Source organism: Astyanax mexicanus, chromosome 18 (assembly GCF_023375975.1).
Source record: "Astyanax mexicanus isolate ESR-SI-001 chromosome 18, AstMex3_surface, whole genome shotgun sequence".
Taxonomy (NCBI): domain Eukaryota; kingdom Metazoa; phylum Chordata; class Actinopteri; order Characiformes; family Acestrorhamphidae; genus Astyanax; species Astyanax mexicanus.
The window spans coordinates 12,317,820-12,345,084 of NC_064425.1; the positions used below are offsets into that span (position 1 = coordinate 12,317,820).

Below are 27,265 nucleotides of genomic sequence, written 5' to 3' on the forward strand. Positions count from 1 at the left end.
TCAACACCGATGAGCGCATGGCACACGGTGGAAGGCTCACATACAGATCGCTCAAACAGGCCTAGGTGTTTCTAATAAAGTAGCCCGTGAGTGGAAGCAAGTTACAAAATTAAATATTGTTTTTTTCTCTCTGACTCTCTCTCTCTTTCTCTCTGATCGTCTTTCCTCTGTCCTCCACTGGTTGCAGTATTGATAACATGGAGCTCTTTAGACATTCCCATTGATCGCCTATTCTGCAGTCTGCATATATTACACCCAGCAACTCCTCAACCCAGCATAACACTGCTCTCTCTCTCTTTCTCTCTCTCTCTCTTTCTCTCTCTCTCTCTTACTGTCTTTAGCTCTCTCTCACTTACTCTATCTCTATCTCTTTCCTTCCCTCTCTTACTCTATTTCTCTCTCTTTCCTTCCCTCTCTTACTCTATCTCTCTCTCTTTCCTTGCCTGTCTTCCTCTTTCTCTCTCTCTTTCCTTCCCTCTCTTACTCTATCTCTCAAACACTTTCTCTTTCTCTCTCTTACTCTATTTCTTGCTCCTTCTTTGCTTACCCTATATCTCTTTCTCTCCCTCTCTCTTACTCTATCTCTCACATTTTTTTCTCTCTCTTTCTCTTCCTCTTACTCTACCTTTCACCCTTTCTCACTTTCATTCTCTCTTTCTATCCCTCTCTCTCCCTCTTTCTCTCCCTCTCTCCTACTCTACCTTTTACCCTTTCTCGCTCTCTTTCTCTCTCTTTTATCCCTCTCTCTCTTACTCTTTCTCTCCCTTTCTTTCTTACTCTACCTTTACTCTTTCTCTCTCTCAATCTCTTCCTCTCTCTCACTTGTTCTCTCTCTCTCAATTCAGCAGTGCGGTGTTTATCATTATTGACAGCTCTATAGTGTTACTCATATGATCAATAACATGATAACAACAATGAAAACAATAACAACATTATCAACATTATCCCTGCAGACATCATAACCATCTGTACCACACACACACACACACAAACACACACACAGACACACACACACACACACACACACAAAGACACAGACACACATAGTGAAAGAGTGTAACCATTTGCACTAAGGTTTAAAGTTTAGTTGCACTAAAACAATTAATGGGTAAAGAAGGATAAATGAAAGAGTGTGTGGTGGGTGTTTGTTTCTTAGTTCTCATCCTCGTTGACATATGACGCCGTGCTGGTGATGGCCGAGGCTTTCCGCAACCTTCGGCGGCAGAAGATTGACATCTCTCGCCGAGGAAATGCTGGAGACTGCCTGGCCAATCCGGCGGCTCCTTGGAACCAGGGCATCGACATGGAACGCACATTAAAACAGGTAAACTGTATAATAGACACATTAAGATAAGAACACATGGAAAGCACATATTAAAAGAGTAAAACACGTAATACACAGCTTAACTGTATATATACCATTGTATATACAGTATGTATATAATACATACCATAAAAAGGTCCCATTGTTTTTACTAAACTGAGAGAATAGGCTTTTATCAGAAATTCACCACAGGATTGTTAATCCTAACGTGTGTGTGTGTGTGTGTGTGTGTAGGTGCGGATTCAGGGTCTGACGGGGAATATTCAGTTTGATCATTACGGACGCAGAGTAAACTACACCATGGACGTATTTGAACTAAGAAGCAACGGACCTCAAAAAGTAAGTCTATAAACATGGTTTTATTTAGATAATAAAATAAGGGGTTCTATGTACTGAGAAAGAGTAAATATACACTGCCTTGTCAAAACATATTCACAACCAAAAAAGGTCACACATTCTAATAATTTGTTTGCTGTGGCATTGTTTCGATAAGCTTCTGCAATGTCACAAGATTTATTTCAATCCAGTGTTGCATTCATTTTTCACCAATATCTTGCATTGATGATGGCACAGTCTGACCGCTGCACATAGCCTTCTCCAGCACATCACAAAGATTCTCAATGAGGTTAAGGTCTGGACTCTGTGGTGAACAATCCATGTGTGTAAATGATGATCTCATTCTCCCGAACCCTGAACTCTTTCACAACTCCAGCCCCATGAATCCTGACATTGTTATCTTGGAATATGCCCATGCCATCGGGGAAGAAAATAACCAGGTTATTCCATTGATGGAATAACCTGGTCTATATTCAGTACATTCAGGTTGTCAGCTGATCTCATTCTTTCAGCACATACTGTTACTGAACCCAGACCTGACCAACTGCAGCGACCAGATCATTTACTTACTTAAATGCAGTTGGCGCCTTTTTTTTTGGGCCAGGCAGTGTATTTCTTCAGCAGTTCTATAAGAAAGGCTGTGGTTTTCTGTATAGAACAATACAACACAGAGAAACATTATAATGCCTAAAAGTCTTCTTGTATTCATACCTAGAGGAACCTTTTGTAACTCAGAGTGGTGTGTGCTGTGTTTAGATTGGCTACTGGAATGATATTGATAAGCTGGTGCTGGTGCAGAATGAGTTGGGTGCAGGAAATGGATCAGCCATGGAGAACAGAACCGTCATCGTCACCACCATCATGGTAATGTACTCAGACACTTTCTCTGTTCTGTCTGTTTCACACATACACACAGCACCACATAGGTTTCAGAGAAAGAAATTCTTTAGTGAAGATATGAGGTTAATGTAGCTAAATCACGTAGGGGTGTTCAATAATCTCTAATAGACTTGACTGTGTGGTTTCTGACACTGTATTATTCACTGTATCTAAAAAAATGGACTGAGGGTTAGACTTTGAGCTGCAATTTCCTCATCTATTATCAAATCCTCAAATTCAACTTCTACTGAACCAACTAGAATTTGGTGTACAAGTTAAAATAAAAGTAGAATTTTAAGTAAAATTACAAGTGAAGTGGAAGTTAGTATGAAAGTAGGAAGCAAAGTCGGATTAAAATTGGGATTAGATGTTAATGTAGTTGTAGCATAAAAGGGTAGGTAAAGGAAGTAAAAGTTGAACCTGAACTTGAAATAAACATAGAAGTAAAATTTAAATTGAACACAAAATAGAAGTAGAAACAGATGTTGTCACTTCGAAGGTGAAATTTAAGTAATAATAGAAATGTTGATAGAAGCCTAAATACAGATGAAAGTCCTAGTAGAAATGAAAGTACAAATGGAAGTACAGTTAGCCATGTAAGCCATGTTAAGAAGAAGATAAAGTTAAAATTAATAATGAAGTAATAGTACAATTGAAAAATGTTCAAAGGAAAAGTAAACCTTAAAGGGAAATAAAAGTAGAAGGAAATGCATAACAAGATATAAAAATGAATGTAAAAGTAGAATTTGTTTACATTTTTAATTGTAACTGGAAACAGAAGTAGACTTTAAATTGTAACTAGAACTAAGTAATTGTTTAAAAAATAACTTAAAGAAGTAAATTTATATTTATATAAGTAATTTATATAAGTAATTGTGGAAGTCAAAGTGAAAGTAGAAGTAGATATTGAAACAAGAGTAAAATAGTGTATGAAAGTAGGATTAGGAAAGAAAAACCTGAATTGGAAAAAGATGTAGAAATAAAAGCAAAATGAGAAGTGGAACCAGATGTTAAAGTGGAAGTTTAATTGGAGCAAGTAGACGTAGACATGAAAATGGCTGTAAAAGTAGAAGTGGATGAAGAACTCTGAGTGGAAATTAAAGTACGACTAAAAGTGGAAGTAAAACTAGAAGTGAAAGTTAAAGTTGAATTGAAAATACGAATAGATGTAGTAAACATGGAAACTGATGTCAAAATAGGAGTGAGAAGTTGAAACTGAGATAAAAGTAGAAATTTAAAGTTGATGTAGAAAAAAAAGACGTAATATTAGAATATAAAAGTGGAATTAGAGATTGAATTAGAAGTAGCAGTAGAATTTTAGGTGCTCTTTAATAGTATAATAAAGCGTTATACTATAAATAAGTGTTACCAAGGTAATGCTGTGCTAAAAGTGAACTGTGGTATCTAATGTAAACAGGTCTGACAGCAGGTCTGAAGCTGCTCTCTGTTTAAATAAGGGAAGAAAAGAGATGAATGCACCTTAGCAGGATCCTCCTGTCTGTCTGTCTGTCTCTCTCTCTCTCTCTCCTTGATGTGCGTTTTGAAGGCGATGGAGAATTTTACTTCAGCAGGAGGTTCTCTGCCGACGCTGGTGAAGAACCCTCTCCTCAGACACTGAAAGGAACCCACAGGGGACAGGATGACCTCTCTGACAGTGACTCAGTTAGAACCTGGACTGAAGCGCTGAATGTTGAATTACTTTTGCTCAGCGGACTGAGAGCAGTGTGATTGTGTCAGCATGTGGAATATATATTTATATATGAGTCATCGCTCAGAGCTGCCGGTGTGTCGCTGTGTTCATGATACTGCTTTCATTTTCACTGTAGAAACTTCTGTTCTGTAAAGGTTTCTGATTTGTGGGAGTTTTGATGATGGTATTCTCATTTGATCTTTAAATCAACCTTAGATACAGTAAGTTTTGTAAGATACCTACCTGCTATTGTATGGCTACTGGTTGACTGCAGTGTCAGTAATAAGTCAACAATGTAAAAGATATGAATTGTTAACTTGTTAGTTACTTGAAAACAAAAGAACTCTATAGTCATTCTGAAAGATTGTAATATACTACAGAATGCATAGAGATGCTCATTAATATCCTATTAAACTGTGCACTCATTCTGACAGATTGTAGTACACTCTAAAAAGTGTAGGGGGCACTCTGTAATGCTTTATATGGGTCATATAATCTAATTCTTAATTTTCACAGACTGAAAAATAGTACAGAAAGCATAGGGGTGCTCAATAAAAAATATTTTAAACCATGTACTCATTCTGACAGACTGTAATACACTCTAGGAAGTGTAGGGGTGCTGTATAATGTTTTGTAATGTTTATATGATTAACTCTGTCATTGCGACATACTGTAATACACTCTAGGTAGTGTAGAGGGGGCACTCCGTAATGCTTTATAAGGTTCATATAATCTAATTCATCATTTTGACAGATAGTAATATACTACAGAAAGCATGGGGTGCTCATTAATGTCTTAATAGACTGTGTACTCATTCTGACAGACTGTAATACATTCTAGGAAATGTAGGGGGCACTCTGTAATGCTTTATAAGGTTCATATAATCTAATTCATCATTTTGACAGATAGTAATATAGTACAGAAAGCATGGGGTGCTCATTAATGTCTTAATAGACTGTATACTCAGTCTGACAGACTGTAATACACTCTAGGAAATGTAGGGGGTGCTGTATAACGTTTTGTAATGTTTTGACAAACTGTAATACACTCTAGGGGGTGTAGGGGCGCTCTGTAGGCCTCTATGAGATTCTATAATGTTAAAATGATTTACACGCTCATTCTGACAAACTGTAATATACTACAGAAAGCATAGAGGATACTATAAAATGACGTATAGTGTATAATAGACCTGTGTTTAACCTTTATGACCTTTCCATAAGCTTTCCATACAGACACTGCTGTGTGTGACTACAGGAGGTTTGTTTGAGGTTGGCAAAGTGACGTACCGTGTGTGTGTGTGTGTGTGTGTGTGTGTGGCTGTTGAGCTGCCCTCTAAAAAAGCTAAGACTCTGAATAATTCTTACTGCTGACCTTTCAGCCAGAGACTCTATGTGTGTGTGTATTTGTGCGTGTGTGCATGCGTAAGCCCGTTGTAGCAGAAGCATCTCCATACCAAATCTGGTGAACAGGCTGTAATGGAGGTTGTCACGGCGACACAGGCTCAGAAATAGCTTTATTTCTTACGCTCCACACACAGCATGACACGACCTAGTGAAGAAAATACAATCCTCCCTCTCTCTCTCTCTCTCTCTCTCTCTTTTTCTCTCTCTCTGTGTTGTGCCTTGCCACGCTTTCTGTCTCTTTCTCCATGCTAAAATATATTGCAAAACTAATAACAATAATCAACTATTAACAATGAATTACAATAAATTTAATTACATTCATTTTTCTTCCCTCTCTCTCTATCTTTATTTCTCTCTGTCCTTCTTGCACTCTCTCTATTTTCCCTTTCGCTCATTTCTTTCTCGATCTCTCTCTCTAAACTTCTGTTTATTTCACACAGAGTGGCATTAGTTGCATGCTGTGAAAGCTGTGTGTGTGTGTTTGTGTACCTGCTAGGATAGTGATAGTCATGCAGACATAAGGTTGAGGTGTGACTTTCCAACTGTGTCATAATTATAAACATACTCACACACACACATACACACACACACACACACACACACTCATGCACGCAGCATTGTCATAAGCATTGTCCTTCGTGTGGCAGCAAAATAAAAGCAGATCAATGAAACCCATATATATTACATTATTCTTTAAAGTGGCCTCTGTATTAATTAATACCTACATTCTATGTATAGATTAGAAACACCTGGAAAGGTCATTTTACTCGCAATGAAGAACAGAAATACCACTGTGACCTGACATTTATACCACAGAAACACTGATACCAACAGTGACACCACAAAAACACTGATACCACCAAAACACTGTACACTACGGAAAACCTAGATACCACAGAAACACTAATACCGTCAAAACACTGTCAGGGTTCATACAAGTTTTAAACCAATACATTTTCATGAATTTTCCATTTTTTTATTACCTCAAGGTTCATTTTATGACCATACAATGTTTTAAAACATCAGCGCAGACATGGACAATAAAACCAAAAATCAAGTAAAGCTATTATTAAAATTGATATAATATAGTAGGTCTAAAATGAATCAGACAAAATGTCGACACACAATCTTAAATAATAAAATGTGTCGGACCCTGAGAGCTCCGTTGTGTAGGCTTACATTACTCTGAGCTGAAATAGATTGAAACACAAAGATTTGTAGAGCAAATTTCCATGACTTTTTAAAAACTTTCTGCCCATTTTTATTATCCCAAAACTTATCCAGGCCTTGAAATTGCTACTTTCAAATTCCATGACTTTTCCAGGTTTTTCATGACCACTGGAACCCTGACTGCACACTAAAGAAACCTAGATACCACAGATACACTAATACCACAGAAACACTGATATCACAGAAACACTAATACCACCGAAACTCTGTACACTAAAGAAACCAAGGTACCACAGAAAAAACTGACACCACAGAAACACTCATACCAAATAAACTCAGATACTATAGAAGCACTTTTACACTACAGAAACACTGGACACCACCGAAACTCTATACATCACTGAAAAGCTGATACTGCAGAAACCCAGATACCAACAAAACTTATACACTAGAGAAACCCAGACATCACAGAAACACTATACAACAGAAACACTATACCACATAAACTATGGCAATGAATGCTATAATAGTGATTTGTGGTATGAGCTGCATGTTGAGGTTTATCTGTCACTTTCATACAGACTGATTTAAAGTTGATCTGGCGTGCAGAGTGTTTGCTAATGACAGTCATAGAGTGTGAAGCACCTGCAGGCGCTCAGATCCGAACCCAGCGTTCCCGTCCGGATCACGGGAGCCAGTCTAAAATTAGTCTCGCCAATTAGAACCATCAGATCACTGATAGCTGTTCTTCTTCATCTGTCGAGCGAGAGAACCACAACATTACTGCCGAATCAACAGACTGTGTGTGTGTGTGTGTGTGTGAGCGCTACAGGCTAAAGTGCCAAAGCAGAGGAGGAGGAAGACGATGTGGGAGAGAGGAAGAGTTTTCTTAGTAACTGATAACAGTAATTAAAAAGAGGGAGTGAAAGAGAGAGAGAGAAAAGGAGAGAGACAGAGAGAGACCAGAATTGGTGGATACAGATTATGATCTGAATGTAATTTGTTACATAACTGCAATTAACTGAACTGCAATTACATGTAATTAGAATGTAATTGAGTAATTCTTTTTGAGTGGTACAGCAGTAATGACAGTAATACAGGTGAGTGCTAAAGCTTTGTGTGTGTGTGTGTGTGTGTGTGTGTGTAACTGTATTATATTAGAAGTCTAAACTCACTTTCTATATTATTTTATTAGATATTTAAAAAAAGATTTTTTCACTGTTGTTCAAATAACCATTAAAAAACAATTATTTCAACAATAATTCATAAACAATTTAGAAACCCTTTATAAAGGAGCCTTATTTTAAAGTGATACCCAAATTACTGTCCACAGAAAACTATCCATGGAATTCTCACCCTAGGCTTAGTGTATTTTGGCTTTTTTTTTCACTTTATTAAAGATCTGATATGTTTTTTGACACTTTTTGTTTAGTTCTGGGTCAGTTCATTTTATATTTTGACTCCTTTTAGTTTATTTAGATTTTTTACTATATATTCTGACTACTTTAAGTTAAATGTTTAAGAGCAATTGTATCATGAACAGTCAAAAAGTGAATGAAGCACTTTACACTGACATGCCAAATGTCATGGGACACGGGACTAGTAACATGTCCCATTATTTTGGCATATTACAGAATCTGTGGCATATGCGTGTGGGACATTCTGCAGTTGATTGTCTATTCACTCGGACAGTTCTAGCCAGACACTGCTGGTCCCCATCATTACCACCCACTGCAGTGCTCTACTGGCAGCTATGGGTGGTAATATTAGCCTTCTACAACATATTCCCGGTACACACGTCACACTGTGGGTCCAGGAATGTTAAATATCCACACAACTTCAGAAATAGAATGATCTATCTATCTGGCCATCCATGTTTAACCTCACCTACTAGATAACACCTCACAACCTGTCCAAACGTGAGCAATCCCAAGCCACCCTGTGAGTAAACACTGACTTTGGCATATCAGTGCTTTTAATATTTTTGTTTTGATTTTAAAATGTATTGTGATGGAAATCTTCACTGTAAATATTGTATAGAGTGTAAGGTCTCACTCTTTCTCTGTTATTTTATTATTTTACTCTGTTAAATAATAACTTACTGCATTCATCAATCATTATACCATTATAAACTTCTTCTGGTTGATTATGGTCTGTAATCTGAGTGAGAATCATGTAAAATGTATATAATGGATGGTACATAATGTGTTTATTATAATATACCAGTGTACAGTTATGAGTAAAAGCCTGTGTACCTTTTGGAATTGTTTGTAAATCTATATTAAACTAATGTTTCATGTTTCTTATATTGTTTTTGTTGTTCATCATGTAAAATATTGTGATTTTAATTTTTATGATTATTATAGAATTGTTGATTTGTGTGTCAAATCAAAATCTCTGTAGTTATGTTTCTGTTGTTTTATAATTTTCTGCATATTTTAAAACTCTCTCTCCAGGATCCGCTCACTACTATGTTCCCCTTTAAGACCAATTTATGCTTCTATGTCAAATCTATGCTGTACCCTACATGCACCCTGTGCTGTAGCCTATGCTGTAGCATATGTTGTAGCCCTATGTCATAGCCTATGACGTAGCCTAAATCGTAGCCTATGTTGTAGCCTATGACGTAGCCTAAATCGTAGCCTATGTTGTAGCCTATGGCGTAGCCTATATCGTAGCCTATGCAGTAGCATATGCTGTAGCCTATGCAGTAGCATATGCTGTAGCCTATGTCTTAGCCTATGCTGTAGCCTATGTTAAACCCTATGTTGTAGCCTGTCGTAGCCTATGCAGTAGCCTATGCCATAGCCTATGCCATATTCTATGTCAAAGCCAATGCTGTAGCCTATGACGTAGCCTATATCGTAGCCTATATTGTAGCCTATGTGAAACCCTATGATGTAGCCTGTCGTAGCCTATGCAGTAGCATATGCCAAAGCCTATGTTGTAGCCTATGCCATATTCTGTGTCAAAGCAAATGCTATAGCCTATGTCGTAGCCTATGCCTCAGCCCATGTCATAGCCTATGCTGTAGCCTATGACGTCGCCTATATCGTAGCCTATATTGTAGCCTATGACGTAGCCTATGCAGTAGCCTATGTCGTAGCCTATGCTGTAGCCTATGTCAAACCCTATGTTGTAGCCTGTCGTAGCCTATGCAGTAGCCTATGCCATATTCTATGTCAAAGCCAATGCTGTAGCCTATGTCATAGCCTATACTGTAAAATACAGAATTGTGCAAATGTTTTAGGCACCTGTGGGAATTTCAGTAAAGAAAATCTTCTTATCTGTGAAATAAGTATTTATTAGCAATAAAACAGCAATTTTACAAAAAGCAGTGCTTTTACTGCACTGTTTTCCTTAAAACCTTTCGTTCTGAGTTCAATAGAGTTATTTCTAGTTCTCATCATATCAACACCTGGTTTGGTAAATTGGTAAATTTGGTAAATCAGGTGAGCTGCTGACAGAACTGAACATATACACATGCTGGCTGAGGAGCATCCAGGAGAAATCTGAAACTTTGCTTTGTTCTTCAGTTTGGTTTACAGGATATGACATACTTAAAAATGAGAATTCCTTGTTACGTTTTACTGTATGTATGTTTATTTGCGTCTGTTCAAATTAAATGTGGTGTTTTTTTCAGGTAGAAACATATATTTCTGAGATAAATGGATTAGTGTAATTTGCTTTGGTGTATAAAACTTTTGCACAGTACAGTATATCATAGCCTATGCTGTAGCTTATGCTTTAGTCTATGTTGTAGCCTATGCCGCAGTCTGATAAGCACCTCCTGTGTGTCACATGACGTGGACAACAGCTGTGTCAGCTGTGATTGCTGGCTGCATAGGGCACTTTCACAGGCTACGCCGTATACAACGCATAGACTCGATACTCAAAGTATAAAATGGCTTTTAGTTACAGAGTTTAAGATGGGTTGTGTAAAACATGGGCAATTGAACAGCAGTAGCTTTAGAAGGATGTGTCAGTAGGCGGAGCCTAGGCATATTTATAGCTGGATGTTTGTGTAGCAATTATAGTACGTGGGCTCTGCTGTGTGAGTGTGGCTTCTCATGGTTATTCCCGTCATCATTAATTCATCAGAGGGAGTCGATATCGACTCACAGAATGATATTTCATGACCTGTAACTCAGAACTGAGGAGCCGAGTGCAGATCAGTCTCTCAGACTGTTATTAATTGATTATTATTTAATGAAGTCTGTATTTATTTCTCTCTGTGAGAGTGGTGCTCTGTGTCAGCCGAGTGCAGTGTATTGTTGCTGGGCTTTATAGGCAGCTCAGACGATTATAAAGGCTTTTATTTTATGGCGGCAGTAATGTGCTGATTAAATTCACACCGGTTCCACTCCGGCGTGAGTTGTGAGTGGAGAGGAAGGCTCTGGGCTGATTAACCCAGCAGCCCTCACTGAGAGACCGTGCGTTTGATCTTCTTTTCTTCGCTCTGTAGGACCATTTCACTTCTCCTCACTTCAGAGAGAAAGCTACACTCCACAGTGTCGATCAGCCGCACCTGCACTAAAGGACTCATGCGTTAAAGCAAAGCTGGTGCTGCACAAATCAACACTGCAGGCTTATTTCATTAACAGATTAATTAACAAATTAATTAACAAATTAATTTTACTGCATATTAACAACATTATTTAATAACAGACTAAAAAGGGTGATGTGTGCACACAAGTTATATACACTATACACTAAATAGTTTTTCAGGTCTGCACAATCCTATTAAAATGATAAATAAGAAAAGTAGCAACATTTTTGTAATTTGTTTACAGAATCACTGTTGTTCTGGCGATATATCACGGTCAATGACAGTTTATAACTGCAAAAAAATCCGAGAAAATAACTGTAAAAAAAGTTTTTTTGCAAGCATTTTCTGTCTGTCAAAAATCAGAAAAGTCTATTCAATTGGGTGTCTAAAATTCTGTGATTACCTAAAATTTTTTTTTGTTTTTTTTACTTATTCTGTGTTCACACTGTATGTATGTAGATGATTTAGCTTACAGCATATTATCCCTGCCATTAAGCCAGCCTATAGCAGATTAGCATCGCCCATTCAGCCAACAGAACTTTAGCTACAACCATTCCACCTATAGCAGTTTAGGCCACCCATTCAGCCTACAGCAGTTTAGCCAAACCCATTCAGCCTACAGCAGTTTAGCCAAACCCATTCAGCCTGCTGCAGTTAAGCCACGCCCCTTTAGCCTACAGCAGTTTAGCCATGCCCATTCAGCCTACAGCAGTTTAGCCACACCCATTCAGCCTGCTGCAGTTTAGCCACGCCACTTTAGCCTACAGCAGTTTAGCCATGCCCATTCAGCCTACATCAATTTAGCCACGCCCATTCAGCCTGCTGCAGTTTAGCCACGCCCCTTTAGCCTACAGCAGTTTAGCCATGCCCATTCAGCCTACAGCAGGTTAGGCTCACCCATTCCACCTACAGCAGTTTAACCACGCCCATTCTGCCTACAGCTGTTTAGCCATGCCCATTTAGCCTACAGCAGTTTAGCTTAACCTTCAGCCTACAGTAGTATAGACCCACTTTTTCAGTCTTCAGTAAATTACTCCATCCATTACTATAGGAAGTATTTTATGCCAGAATGCTCTAAAACAATTATCATTTGTTATTAAAGAGTTAAGTATATTTAGAATAATATTATATATTCATATTAGTATTTAATTCAAATATGTATGTTTACTTGTGATTATTAGACTATTATCACAAATACTGTTATTATTATTTTAGTGTAGTCATCACCAAAACAGTAGTTTATGGCTATTACTGACATATGACCAGTTCTACTGTCCCTTCCCACCTTTCCTCTTTCTTTCTGTCCTTCTTTCTTTCTTTCTGTGTGTGTATGTGTATGTATGTATGTATGTGTATATGTGTGTGTGTTGTAGGAGGGACCGTACGTAATGCTGAAGAAGAACTGGGAGATGTATGAAGGGAACGACCAGTATGAGGGATACTGTGTGGATCTGGCGTCAGAAATTGCCAAACACATTGGAATTAAATACAAGATATCCATCGTTCCTGACGGGAAGTACGGAGCAAGGGATCCAGAGACTAAAATCTGGAACGGGATGGTTGGGGAGCTGGTGTACGGGGTAAGAGATGATTGTGTGTACAGCAGGGCTGCACCAATCACTGGTCAGTTTATTAGAAACATCTACTATACTGTGCTTACCATTACTGGACACTTTATTAGAAACAGCTACTATAATGTGCTTACACTCGCTGTCCACTATATTAGAAACATCTACTACACTGTGCTTACAATTACTGGCCACTTTATTAGAAACATCTACTACACTGTGCTTACAATTACTGACCACTTTATTAGAAACATCTACAACACTGAGCTTCCACTCACTGGCCACTTTATTAGAAACACCTACCACACTGTGCTTTCACTCACTGGCCACTTTATTAGAAACATCTACAACACTGAGCTTCCACTCACTGGCCACTTTATAAGAAACACCTACAATATTGCGCTTCCACTCACTGGCAACGCTTTCATGAAATGAATCATTTAACTAAAAAAAAAAACTATTTAAGCATCCATCACTTAATGCTTTAATTTTTTTCAAATACCAACAATAGTGAATAAATCCCAGAGAGTGATATAAAGTGGGATAAATTAGAGAAAGTGAGGGTTTTAAGCGAGAGCTGCTCTAGAAAGACACACCCGCACAATGCAGCAATTCAGAAAAGAGCCAGCCAGCCTCCTTCAGCCTCATACACACCTCACTGTGGCCACACACACAAATGCACACGCTCGGAAACCTGCTCGACCAAGACGCGAGGCAGCTGAATACAGATTAGCTATTAAGTCAGAGAGACAGAGAGAGAGAGAGGGAGGAAGAGCAATAGAGCGAGGACGAGGATACATTCTCCTTCCTCCATCCGAAAGCTGCAGTCACTATACTGATCTGCATTTTGCGAAATTACGTACAAACAAGGAAAAACCAGATGAGGAGGAACATTCTGTCCTAAACCGACTTGACCCTCAACATTCTCTGTCTGAAATCTACTTACACCCAACAACCTTCTCTCCTGAACTTACTTAAACCCAAACAACCTTTTGTCTGGAACCTACTTAAGCCAACAGCCTTCTATTCTAAACTTACTCAAACCAAATAATGTGTCCTTAACTGATTCAAACTCAACAACATTCTGTTCTAAACAGAATGATTCAAGCCCAACAACATTCTGTTCTTAACTAATTAAAACCCAGCAACATTCTGTTCAAAATTTATTTAAACCCTACAACCTTCTGTTATAAACTGATTCAAACCCAACAACCTTCTGTTATAAACTGATTCAAACCCAACAACATTCTATCCTAAACTCATTCAAACCAAACAACATTCTGTCGTAAACTGATTCAAACCCAACAATCTTCTGTCGTAAACTGATTCAAACCCAACAACCTTCTGTCATAAACTGATTCAAACCAACAACATTCTGTCCTAAGCTGATTTAAACCCAACAACCTTCTGTCCTAAACAGATTCAAACCCAACAACATTCTGTCATAAACTGATTCAAACCAACAACATTCTGTCCTAAGCTGATTTAAACCCAACAACCTTCTGTCCTAAACAGATTCAAACCCAACAACATTCTGTCCTAAACTGATTCAAACCCAACAACATTCTGTCCTAAGCTGATTTAAACCCAGCAACATTCTGTCGTAAAATGATTCAAACTCAACAACATTCTGTCCTAAACTGATTCAAACCCAACAACATTCTGTCATAAACTGATTCAAACCCAACAACCTTCTGTCGTAAACTGATTTAAACCCAAAAACATTCTGTCGTAAACTGATTCAAACCCAACAACATTCTGTCCTAAACTGATTCAAACCCAACAACATTCTGTCGTAAACTGATTCAAACCCAACAACATTCTGTCCTAAACTGATTCAAACCCAACAACCTTCTGTCGCAAACTGATTCAAACCCAACATCATTCTGTCGTAAACTGATTCAAACCCAACAACATTCTGTACTAAACTGATTCAAACCCAACAACATTCTGTACTAAACTGATTCAAACCCAACAACATTTTGTACTAAACTGATTCAAACCCAACAACATTTTGTTGTAAACTGATTCAAACCCAACAACCTTCTGTCGTAAACTGATTCAAACCCAAAAACATTCTGTTCTAAACTGATTCAAACCCAACAACCTTCTGTTCTTAACTGAGCCAGTGGATGTGCTGAAGCTGCACTGTTAAATCATACACATTCATGAGCACAAGAGCTGTGAGTTGACCCCGATCGATAACTGCTCATGATATTATGATGTCCGTTTCTGTGCTGTGACATTTTAAAGCACTGGATAAAAGTCACTAAATCCTCCATTACTAGGATGACCGTATTGGAAGACACTGCACAGATCACACTGTCATCTATCGCCCTACATTTATCCTGAAATTGACCAGTTAAAAGCACTTTGAGGCTAATAACATCTCTGGGTCTCTGTGTCTGTCTGTCGATGTTGAATGGGTCTTGGTAGGACTGATGTGTTTAGACTGTTATAGCTTGGCTCAAATGTATGTCAGATCACTGTGAATTTTACACTCTTTATAAAAAATAACTGCACTCAGAAGGAATCGTGTTGGGAATTGTTTAATGTATGTGTAATACAACATGCTAGACGACATGTTGGCATGGAGTTGTAGAGGTTCCTAATGGTGTCCTGCTATAAACCAGCCAATGACGCTCCAATATTCTCACACAGTTCCTGCTGATTTTGCGGTAGTGCGGTGGAAGGAGTGTTGATAGCATGTCCAATAGCATCCCACACATTATTAATTGGAGATAGGCCTGGTAATGCAGCTGGTAAAGTATCTGTTTCTTCAAGGCAAGCTCTTGATATGGCAGCAGTATGTGAATGAATACTGTGTGTGTGAGAAAGAGAAAAGGTAGTGTCAAGTACTGCAAGATCTAATTAGCATAAATTGGGCCGTCAAAGTGCCTGTAATGAAGATTACCAAAGGTGATTTGGTATTCTACGAATTTGCACCCTATATAATGACATGACCAGGTGACAACAAACTGTCATTAAAAGACTACACACCAGTTTCATTTCTGCCAGTTGATTCCTTCTGGGTGCAACTATATTCTGGATAATAACTGTGTGTACTTTCTTTTAACGGATAAGAGTTTGAGACACTTATAAAATAAAATATATTTTAGGCTTTGTCAGATACTATTATTACATGTCAGCATCCTCTGGACATCAGTGAGGCATCATGTGATTAATGCAGTAAAGTGGATTAAATTGAAGACATGGTGGTCACCCAGGGCACCGTGGAAAGGTGTTAATAACAGCCCTCTCAACAACCAGATAAAGCGAGCTGCTCCTCTGCTCTGTTCTGCTCTAAAACACACCTGATTACAGCATCCGCTCCGCTCTGCAGCGCTCAGGTAATCCTGCTGCTGCTGCTGCTTCAGTGGGCAGATGAAGTGAGGCAGCATGCCAGGCGCTACACTCTCTGCATCTGTAGCTTAATTCAATCCACCTCACTTCTGCAGATAACCAATTAGGCTGTGTGTTAATTAAGCTAATTAGCAAAATGAGAGGGAAGGGGAAGGAATATACTGAGAAACAGATGGAAGGGTCGAGCTCGACTAAGATCAGCAGAGTCATCTAAGGGCGGTTTCACACCTGTAGTTGGTTTGCATTGGCCTGAATCAGTCAAGTGAATGTGTATAAAGGACGAAGGTCTTTTGTTCTAAACTAGAAATGAAATCTTTTGAAAAAACTGGGCTACATTTTAGATAAGATTTTTTTTGTTTGTTTTAGCAGTATTTACTTGAAACACAAAATGAAGTCAACACGAAATATTATTGTAAATTCTTGACACCTGTAATTCTAGTTTTAGGGCACTATCATACACCTAAGGTGCATCACAATGTTTGTTGCTATCTTACACCTCACCAACAAGCTATTTTCACATGTTGCACCCGTGCCATTAAAATAGTGTCAGAGTTTATGAATATATCCAGCACTGTTTCCTTTGCTTCACTAAATAATCAATTTAACAAAGTCCACTTTTCTGGGTTCCCTACACCAACTCACAGCATGCAAGTTAACCTGGAGTAGAAAACGTCAGCCCCATCACCATCTCACAATGCTAACCCTAACCCTAGGCCAAGTTAAATTAATGTTCTATGAACTTAAACAATGCAATATTAGGAGTAAGCTTTGCCTCATGTACTTATATAACAGTATGGTATTCTCAAAATAAAAAGTAAAATGCACCCATAAATTGTGTTAAATTGTGTCACATTGATTCCATTATAGTAGATATAGCAGTGGGTTTAAAAACAGACTGAATGAATGAATATATGGACTTGTTGATTAAGGACTTGCTGAATCTGTCTTTAAAATAGTCATTGAATTAAGTCACTTTTGTAGGTAAAATTTGATGTTTAACAAGCTGTTAAAAAATACACCAGAATGCAGAAAATGATGCATCTAATTCATAAGCTCTAATCTATGAGCTCCAGTGCTGTTGTATTATAACAAAACTTGGAAAGGATGTGGTAGATTTGTAAATTGGTTGTTAAAATTGTGTGGGGGGAAAAAACTAAAATAAGACCCTAATCATTCTCTCCACAGAAAGCGGAGATCGCGGTGGCCCCTTTAACCATAACGCTGGTCCGGGAGGAGGTCATAGACTTCTCAAAACCATTCATGAGTCTGGGCATCTCCATAATGATAAAGAAGCCCCAAAAGTCCAAGCCTGGTGTGTTCTCCTTCCTGGACCCGCTGGCCTACGAGATCTGGATGTGCATCGTGTTCGCCTACATAGGCGTGAGCGTGGTGCTCTTCCTGGTCAGCCGCTTCAGCCCGTACGAGTGGCACACGGAGGAGCCCGAGGAGGGCTCGGAATCTGCTCCGGCCGACCAGCCCCCCAACGAGTTCGGAATATTCAACAGTCTCTGGTTCTCTCTGGGAGCGTTCATGCAGCAGGGCTGTGACTTCACACCAAGGTAGGATTCTGTATTTATATATGTTTATACACTTGCAGTCTTGCAATACATCTATTAAACCTAGCAGACCACAATGTTTAAGAATTATTATAATAGATAGTGTCAGGACACTGATATCATTATTTTTTTTTTTACAATTTCTAACATATTAAAATGACATGACATACAGAGGGTATAACCTCTTCTCAAGTCTCCAACACTCTAAACACAAACAACAAATTCCACTTTTTTGATGTACTGAACTTCGTTATCTGAATAACACAAAACTATCTGACATAAAGACACATGATTCCATATTAAAACACTGCCATTCAAAATCCCACAACATGAGCTAATTAGCCAATATATGAATCACCTGGCTACCAATACCTCAATGACAAATTATTAAAATTTAAATTAGAAATTAAACTCTATAAAAAGACAGGTGGACAACAATGGAAAGTAAAGAGAGGAAGAGGGAGGGTGACGATGAGAGGGGGAGTGCGTGTATCTGACAATATTTGTGTGCATGTGAACAGTATGAAGAATTTTCTAATGTTGGATCTATTTTAGTATTATTGTAACGCTTTAGCAATTGGAAAAATGTGTAATTAGAATAATTTGTCTCCTCCCAACTCAAAAATACCACTGCTTTCAATTTAGAAGAAAAAAACTTAACAAATCAGGTCGTGAATCAAGGGCGCAATTAGGTCCGTTCTTATTCATTTTTATTTGATTTTAGCTCTTGACATCCCACAGGTCAGAGGAGACAAGCTGTGGAGTTTCAGAGTGTAGTGTAAGTTTTGTGTAAGTTTTAGTGTTGTTGGATTAGACTCCAGAATCAAAACCGAAAAGTAATGGAACTGACACTACTGTCACTCAGCATTGTATATCAAAAACAGTTAAATAGAAGTCTCGGTCTTGTTTTAAACCTGCATGAGGGATGGTTTAGTGTGGTTTAAAGTGTGTTTGTAGAGATGAATCATCGGTGACTCTTCTTTGCCATCTCTGCTCTAATTAAACTTTAATCAGACCACGGCCAGTCCACAAAACCGCACTTTATATTTACAATATTCATAAGAATGCAGCGCTGGATTATTGATAGGCTGAGGATGCAGCTGGGTGAAAAATTCATGATAGATGTCCAGGGAGCAGTAGCATCTGAACTTAGAGAAATTACCACATCCGGACAGGAGAGAGACGGAGACGAAAAGAGAGAGAGAAACTGTATTCATAAAATTCATATTGTGTCTTTTGAACATATGTAAGTATTTAGATGCAATAATAATATACCATATGGTGCAGTAAGCCTGGTCTTGGACTACCAAGCATTTTAAATAAATCTTGAATGAACAATTTAAGCATTATATATATATGAACAGTACCAGTCAAAAGTTTGACACACCTTCTCATCCTATGTTTTTTTCCCTTTGTTGTAAATGAATAGTGAAGTAATCCAGACTATGAAGAAACACACAAGGAATCACGTAGTAACTTCAAAGTGTTAAACAACCCAAATATTCTGTGAAGCATTTAGGTGCTCTTATCTGGGGAGCTGATAACTTGTGATTTCTGAGGCTGGTAACTGTGATAAACTTATCACAAACTTATCATAAACTTTCTGGGGCGGTCCTGTTGAGAGCCAGTTTCATAAACATAAAATTTTTGATGGTCTTTGCGCCTGCAGTTCTTCAAATTTGTAGCTTGACTGATGTTTAGATTTTTTCTTTACTTAGTTGAGAAGTTCTTGCTTCAATATGGATTAGAACATTACTTATAGTGCTATTCACAACTGATGCTCTCAAACACATTAAGAGGCAAAACATTCAAGTAATTAACTCTTGACAAGTTCAGCAAAGCTGTTAACTGAAAGTCATTCCAGGTGACTCTACTTCATAAAGCTGACTGAAAAAAATGCCAAGATGTGTAAAGCTGTCATCTAAGCAAGAAGATCTACTTTGAAGAATCAAAAATATAAAATATATTCTGATTTAACACTTTTTGGTTGACTAAATAATTCCATAATGTTTGGATGACTTTAGTATTAATCTACAGTGCAAAAAAACAAGTTTAGGTTTAAGGTGTGTCAAGAGGGAGTTGTTGGAATGAAATATGATATATGTAACTGATTACAATATTAGAGTGGAAGGACACATTTAGTTGGTGCAGTGTGTCATTCCACGGCAAAGGCTAGATTAAACAATCATTATGAGGCCTCCACACATAAACCCAAATATTGTAAAACCACAAACAGATCAGCATTTGTTGCTTAATGGCTTTAATCTGAAGCGGTTTCGACCTGAGACAAAACTGCATGCCGCGTTTGCATCACTCCAAGGTTCAATAAGCAATAACGCAGGTAGGTTATATGGTGCTGAAAAACAGGAGAAACAGTATTCACTGATGTCTATGGGTACTTCTATATTTACGATTATGTTAGCCTGTTCAGTTACTGTCTTTATTAATAAAGGCAGTGCGCATACAAAGCAGTCGACCGGGTCTATAATGGGCTCTTTAATGATGCATTTTGTCAACATAAGTGTGCTGTGCTATTTAGATGTGTTCCTGTGTTTTACATAATAGCAACTTAATCACTTAAATAGTCTGGGTGGGACCTCCTGGACAACTACACCATCAGGCCAAACTGGTTGGTTATATTAGTTATTGTTAAAAAATGGTATGGTAATATGGATACCTTTTTTAATAAAGGCCAATACAGGCATCCTTTATAGTTAAGATGCTATGGGCAGGGGTGGGGGTTGTAGTTGTAGGACCAAGGCAATGTGTGTTATCTTGTTTAATTACTTTGTTTAGTAATACAGTAAAGCAGTCAGTATTTAAAACAGTCTACCGGGTCTACAGGCAGGAGCCAGCCACAGATAGAAATGTTCTGCTTTGACAGTACCATGTTTAACACCTTGCATCATCAAAGCTTCATGCTCTGTTTGAGAAAACACCATTCAGCAGTGTGTGTGTGTGTATGTGTGTGTGTACAGCCCTTGTACACACACCCTCTTAAACACTGCTTGAGGTGTGTTTGTCTTTCTTTAAAGATCAGCGAAGAGTAACTGAAGGATGTGTTTTACTGGATTCTGTTCAATGTTGTTCAGTCCAGTGTTACTGTCTCTGTGTATGTGTGTGTGCATGCTATGTTTACCTGTGTCTTTCTATAGTCAGTGCTATGCCCATATAACCAACCCCTCACACTTCTGCATCTACTAATTGCCTAATGCATGGCATCACAAAAACAAAAAACCCTAAATGCGCTATATGTGCTGTTCCTTGTGTTTGTGCATTATCTGGTTATGGCTGTGGTATTTGAGGGGGTGTTGTAAGGTGGTTGCTTTTGTAACCCTGGTGGTTGATAGGGTGTTGTCAGGCTGTTGTAACACTGGTGGTTGATAGGGTGTTGTCAAGTGGTTGCTGTTGTAACACTGGTGGTTGATAGGGTGTTTTTAGGTGGTTGCTGTTGTAACACTGGTGGTTGAAGATCTGTAGAAGATCTGTATGCAGCTCCGCTGCAGTGTATGTAAATTTTGTATTTGCAAACAAAAGGTTCTGTACCAGATATTACATTCTCTGTTTTTCTATAGCTATAAAAACATATTTTGTGCAAATTAATTTCATGCAAATTAATGATCACAGACCTCTCCTGTCTTTCTAGGTGGGAAAACTTGCAAAATCGGTAGTGTATCAAATATTTGTTTTCCCCACTGTATTTGTCTGATATTAAAATGTGTTTGTCAATCTGAAAAATTTAACTTTTTCACAGCACTGTATGTCAAACAGTTGTAAAGTTAATCAGGTTTAAATACATTTAGAGTCCCGAATACCATACCTACACAACATTCATGCTTTAATTAACAGTTAATTCAGCCAGATTAATCACCCCATGTAAACACATACAGCAGTGCAGTACAGCTCTCGCACTCTTCAGACTCGTTAATGGACTTGTTTACTGATTGCTATTTTTGGCACTCTCTGTCATAACTGCACTAGTTATGTATCTGCTAATTACACGTTAGCCATGGTATTATATTAGCATTGCTCAGTAATTTGTGTGGGGAGACAGAAAGAAACTCTGTTTGGTTGTGTGTGTGTGTGTATGTGTGTGTACAGTAAATGTGCCATCTGTTCGTCTATTATCACCTGCAGGCTCCCAGCATGCACTGCTGCAGGGGGCACAGCGAACTGATGACATCACCATCACTCTCTTTCCCTTTGTTTCTCTCCCAGCCAAGTGATGGATCAGCAGTGTCTGTTTTTATGGATTAACTGAACAGTTCATCGTCCAGATCAATAATTTTAGAACACAGTCAGTCTGAAGTTCTCTGCTAAACTAAAATATATTAAACATTTACAGCACAGTTCTGATATCCTACGTTAGCCTTGTAGCGCCAGTGCTAATTGGGGTGGAATAAGCCTCTATTACTTGTAAGCTACATTAGCTGCAGAGCTAGTCTGTGGGGCATAAGGTGCCAGTACTCGTGTATACTAGCCTTGTTGCTCCAGAGTTAATTAGTGGGGGTGTAAGTAATTATAAACTACATTAGCCTCATTACCCCAGTGCTAATTGGCAGGTTATACATGTAAATTACTTACCCTGTATTAATTAGTAGAATATAAGCTTTTGTTACTTGTTACATTTATTTGTCATGTTGTTCCCGTGCTAACTGACATGTTACAATTATCTATTACTTAATATAGCTATATTAATCTGTAGTTTTAGTGCTAATTAGTGGAGTAAAAGTTTTGTTAGTTGTTAACTACAATAGTAATTTTGTTCCAGTGCTAATTAGCAGGTTAAACGCTTCTATTACTTGTTAGCTACATTTGCCTTATTAGTGGTTGAGTGTTAGAGTACTTGGTGGAGTATAAGCAGGGCCGGGAAGGTTACCTGAATGCTCGGTATGTCAGTGTAAACTTCCAGCACTGGCTAACTTCAGAACTTGTAGTAGCACTGCTGATAGCATTAGCATTAGCTTGGTCAGCTGTTTTGTGGGCATTAGTGTGTCTTAGCCAGCTACACTGAGACAGTTCAGAACACACACACACACATTAGTCCAACTCACATTCATTAACAAAATGCTGTACACAGAAACACACACCCTGCAGCAGCACAGTTTGTGTGTGTATGTGTGTGTGTTGCTGCAGCAGTGAATTGATTTTTCCTCATCAAACCCCAAGTTGAAGTGAAAGATCTCTCTCTCTCTCTCTCTCTCTCTCTCTCTCTCTCTCTCTCTCTCTCTCTCTCTCGCTCTCTCTCTCTGTCTCTCTCTATCTGTCTCGGTCTCTCTCTTTCTATGTGTCTAACTCTATATCTGTCTTTCTCTCTCTCTATCTGTGTCTCTGTATCTCTCTTTGTGTCTCTTTTTCTCTCCGTCTCTCTCTATCTGTCCCTTTCTTTCTGTCTCTATCCTAATCTGTATCTGTCTGTCTTTCTCTCTCTCTCTCTGTCTCTCTTTCGCTCACTCACTCTTTTTTCACTCTCTTCCACTCTCTCTGCCCCCTCGCTGTCATTTCTTTCTCTTCTGTTCCCTTTCTCCTCTTTTAACCTCTCTCTCTTTCTCTCTCCACCTATCACTCTTTATTTTCGTCTCTGATTATTTTCAAGACATTCCATCTTCAGCTCTGATGCTCAAATTAGACTGTCACTCACTCAAAGAGAGGGAGAAAGAGATATACAAAGATAGATAAAAAGAGGGACTATGTATTCAAGTGTGCACTATAGAAAGTTTTCTACTAGATTATGGAGTGTTGCTGTGAGGATTTGATTGCATCCGGTACCAAGAGTTTTAGCAATTTCAGTATTGGAGACAATTTTGTTGCTGCACAACTCAATACTAGAGACACACATGGCATTAGGCATGGTTCCAATGGGTTCATCTTTAAGTTATCCAGAGAGTCCTATTGTATTGGCAGTATTTCTCTACATAGATTAGACAAGCTGTGTGTGTAGCTGAACATTGAGACATACTTATGTATAGATATAAAGAAGTTCTGAGAAAAAGGCTGTGTTCAGTTAGACATTTCATCCTATTACAGACAGCCAATCACATCACTGCATTCTGATTCTTCTTGATTGGCTGCAAACAACACCGGACAAATATTCAAAACAGATTACTAATTACAGAGGTGACAAATCAGAAACCTGAATGCTTGCTAAAAATACCATGCACACCATCTAATACACTAAAGCAACCACTTTGAAACAACCCCCCTGTGGTAGTGTAAGGACAAGACATCATCACACCCCCCCAACCACTTGGAATGACACAGCAACCACACACATCACAACAGCCATTTAGTAACACCTAGTTATAACCATTTAAAACAATATGCATAAAAACAACCAAGCAACACCTTAACAAACATTTGGAATGACAGACCAAACACATTCGTTTTCAAATGATCACCTTAAGTACCATGGCAACCACCTCACAATTAACAATCATAAAATAACAACACCACAACAGCCACCTAGCAACCCCCAGATAACATGTCCATGTGGGGAATGTATGGGCTACACAATCACTTCTAATTCTCTCTTTCTCTGATCCTCTTCTTCTTTTTCCCCTCTTGCCATCCCAATCTCTCTACATGCTCTGCAGTGCATCAGTAACAGCCTCTCTGTCCATAACACACACACACACACACACACACAAGCATTGTCTGTCAGAATCGTTTACACGCAGTCTGATTCTGAAGTAGGGGCGTGCAAAATTATGTTGCTTTTGTCAGAACGCTTCAGTAAAACACAGCCAAAGTAATTAATCTCACACACGCACACACACACACACACACACAGATACACGCATACTCACACACACATACACACACACACTCGCTGCTCTGCTCTGCCTGCAGTGAGGGTCAGGAGGAAACATTAAATGCCAGTCTGTTATTTTAGATAAAACACACAAGTTAGACAGAGAGAGAAAGAGAGAGTGAGAGAGAGAAGAGAGGCAGTAGTAAATGAGAGAGAGAGAAAGAGAGAGAGAGAGAGAAAAAGTGAGTGAGTAAGAAGTGAAAGTGAGAAAGGAGGGAGAGAGAGAGAGATTAAGTGTCTTGTTGGATCCTCTGTAATCAATATTATTGGACAGCAGGCTGTTCCTCATTACACTGAAATGGATAAAGAGTGTGTGTGCGTGTGCGTGCGTGTGTGTGTGTGTGTGGGCATAGTACAGAATGCAATAGAGCACACAGAGTACTTTGGGCCTCCCCCCTCAACCCCTTTATAAGAACCTTTACTTTAGGTGAGGCAGGTTTGTAAAGCAGGTGTTTAAATATGTGTATGAGTGAATAAGCTGTGGGATGCAGGTGTGTAAGTGGATGTGTGGTGAAACGAGCAGGTGTGTTAGCCAGGTGTGTAAAGTCCTCAGCATACTTCTCGCAGAGACAACATTCACTTGGCATTGGTGACCAGTGTGACATCATTGCAGAGAAAATAATCAACTGCAGACGTTGCACAGTGTGTGATCCCCACACTACTCTATAAAAGCTTAAGGTTAGTGCACCTTTTGGTGAGACATTGCTGGGGGCGCATTATTAGACTGAGACAAGCAGGATGGTCATTTTGATGAATTGCCCACTTGAGTGTCAAGTATTTGTGGTTTTTCTGTTGAACTTAAAGATGGATGTTTGTTCAACTCCATACAGTATTATAAACTACTAAAAAAATGAGTTTTGAAAACTTAATTCATTTGAGGCAACAAATTACCTCAAATGATTTGAGTAGACTTAACATATTAGGGGTTACAGTAAACAGCAAGGGTTTCCTACAAATGTATCTGTCAGATAGGACATATTTCTGGTATATAACCGACACTGTGGATTAAGGAATGATAAATTCTTGCACAACTTAAAAACTTGAATACTCTGGCCAGTGTTAAACCTCACTCACAAGATAAAACCTCAGAACTCACACATGGGGGGGGGAATTCCCAAGCCATCTACTTCATGATCAGACTTTGTGATAATTATTTTGCGTATATCTATCCTATCCTTTTGACATTTCAGTGTAAAACAATGGTCTGAGATTTGTATATCTGGAATATTATATACTTACAGCATCCTCTCTCTCTCTGTCTCTCTCCCTCTCAGGTCTCTCTCAGGTCGTATAGTAGGAGGTGTCTGGTGGTTCTTCACTCTGATCATCATCTCCTCCTACACAGCTAACCTGGCAGCGTTCCTCACAGTGGAGCGGATGGTGTCTCCGATCGAGAGTGCCGAGGATCTGGCCAAGCAGACGGAGATAGCGTACGGAACGCTGGACGCCGGATCCACCAAAGAGTTCTTCAGGGTGAGTGCCAGACGACCGACCACTAGCAGAGAAAGAGAGAGAGACAGATAAGAAAAGAGGAAAAACTGAGAGTGGATGAGAGACTGAGGGCCCTATTGTAACAAATCTTTTTTTAACATTAACTATGCTCAATTGAGCTTGATTTTGGGCCATGCCAGTGTGTCTTTGCTATCATAATGAAGGGAAAAGTACACATTTTGCATCTTAAAATGTGCAAAAGGCATGTACCAATTATTTCTTAAATAATCATGGGTATGTTTTGGGGGTAACATGCAATAAACCTTTCAGCATGTTTATTGCCATTCCCTTTAAGAGCCAGGTGCGTTCTAACTTTGGTGCGTTGATACCTCAACAGTCTGACTTAACAAAAACTGACATTCTGTGCATTCATGCTGTGAAAGTGCAAAAGCAGGTTACCTCTAACAAAAGTAATATTTATATTTATATATTTATATTTTGTGTTGATGTAGAGTAATGATTTTTTTTTTTCTGCCAGCTCACTGCCAAAATAGCAATGAATGTCTGACTGTTGACAGCTGTCTAGGTTGTTTTCAGTCAGTTTGTGTTTCGTGGTAGCAATACCCTAGAAATTTACGTGAACACCTCATTTCCAGATCACCACGCACATCAGTGTAGATATTTGCACAAGCACCGCTGCTATTTAAACATTTAAAGGCATGAAAATAGACTGTTGGCAGTTGTAAGATAGCAAAAAGCATCATAATGCACCTTGTGCAAGGTGTATTATAGGGCCATGAAAGTTAGAAGAGAGAAAGAGAGAATAAGAGAGAGAGGGAGAGAGAGAAAGAGAGAAAGTGTGTAATTAGGATCAGTGTATTGCTTTCAGCATCTCCTCCTGCTCCATTATTACTGTGCTGCACCTGCTGTCGAGGAATAAGAAGGCTGTTAAAAATTTAGCGCACACACTCCCACACACACTAGAAGACGTGCATACACACTATATAAATAAAGATGTAGATTACTATCTGAATATACTGGACACTTTATTAGAAACACCCTTCCTGTTTTATTACATTACATTACATTACATTACATTTCATTTGGCAGACGCTTTTGTCCAAAGCGACTTACAATAATGAAGTACAAAAGTAATAGGAATTTAGATAACCCATTTTTAGATAG

At 38.6% G+C, this 27,265-nt stretch overlaps 1 protein-coding gene and 1 long non-coding RNA gene across 6 annotated transcripts in view; one reads left to right on the top strand and one right to left on the bottom strand.

The window, feature by feature from the left end:
• The window catches only part of gria4a (glutamate receptor, ionotropic, AMPA 4a), an 85,215-nt gene that overhangs the window by 39,598 nt on the left and 18,352 nt on the right, over positions 1–27,265 (top strand). For 4 of the 5 annotated variants that reach the window (XM_007248590.4, XM_007248591.4, XM_007248593.4 and 1 more), the window contains exons 7-12: positions 1,157–1,324; positions 1,559–1,663; positions 2,417–2,524; positions 12,725–12,931; positions 17,468–17,841; positions 25,924–26,122. In XM_007248590.4, the coding sequence (XP_007248652.3) occupies positions 1,157–1,324; positions 1,559–1,663; positions 2,417–2,524; positions 12,725–12,931; positions 17,468–17,841; positions 25,924–26,122 (1,161 nt within the window). Of the gene's footprint in view, positions 1–1,156; positions 1,325–1,558; positions 1,664–2,416; positions 2,525–4,085; positions 9,104–12,724; positions 12,932–17,467; positions 17,842–25,923; positions 26,123–27,265 lie in introns of those variants that run through there. The other variant, XM_007248596.4, reaches the window with a different exon arrangement.
• On the bottom strand, positions 1,048–25,976 carry LOC125782543 (uncharacterized). The gene is made up of 3 exons (XR_007425245.1): positions 25,889–25,976; positions 4,019–4,153; positions 1,048–1,329 (listed from the first exon to the last, which is right to left on the bottom strand). It is a non-coding gene; the product is annotated as an uncharacterized LOC125782543 (long non-coding RNA).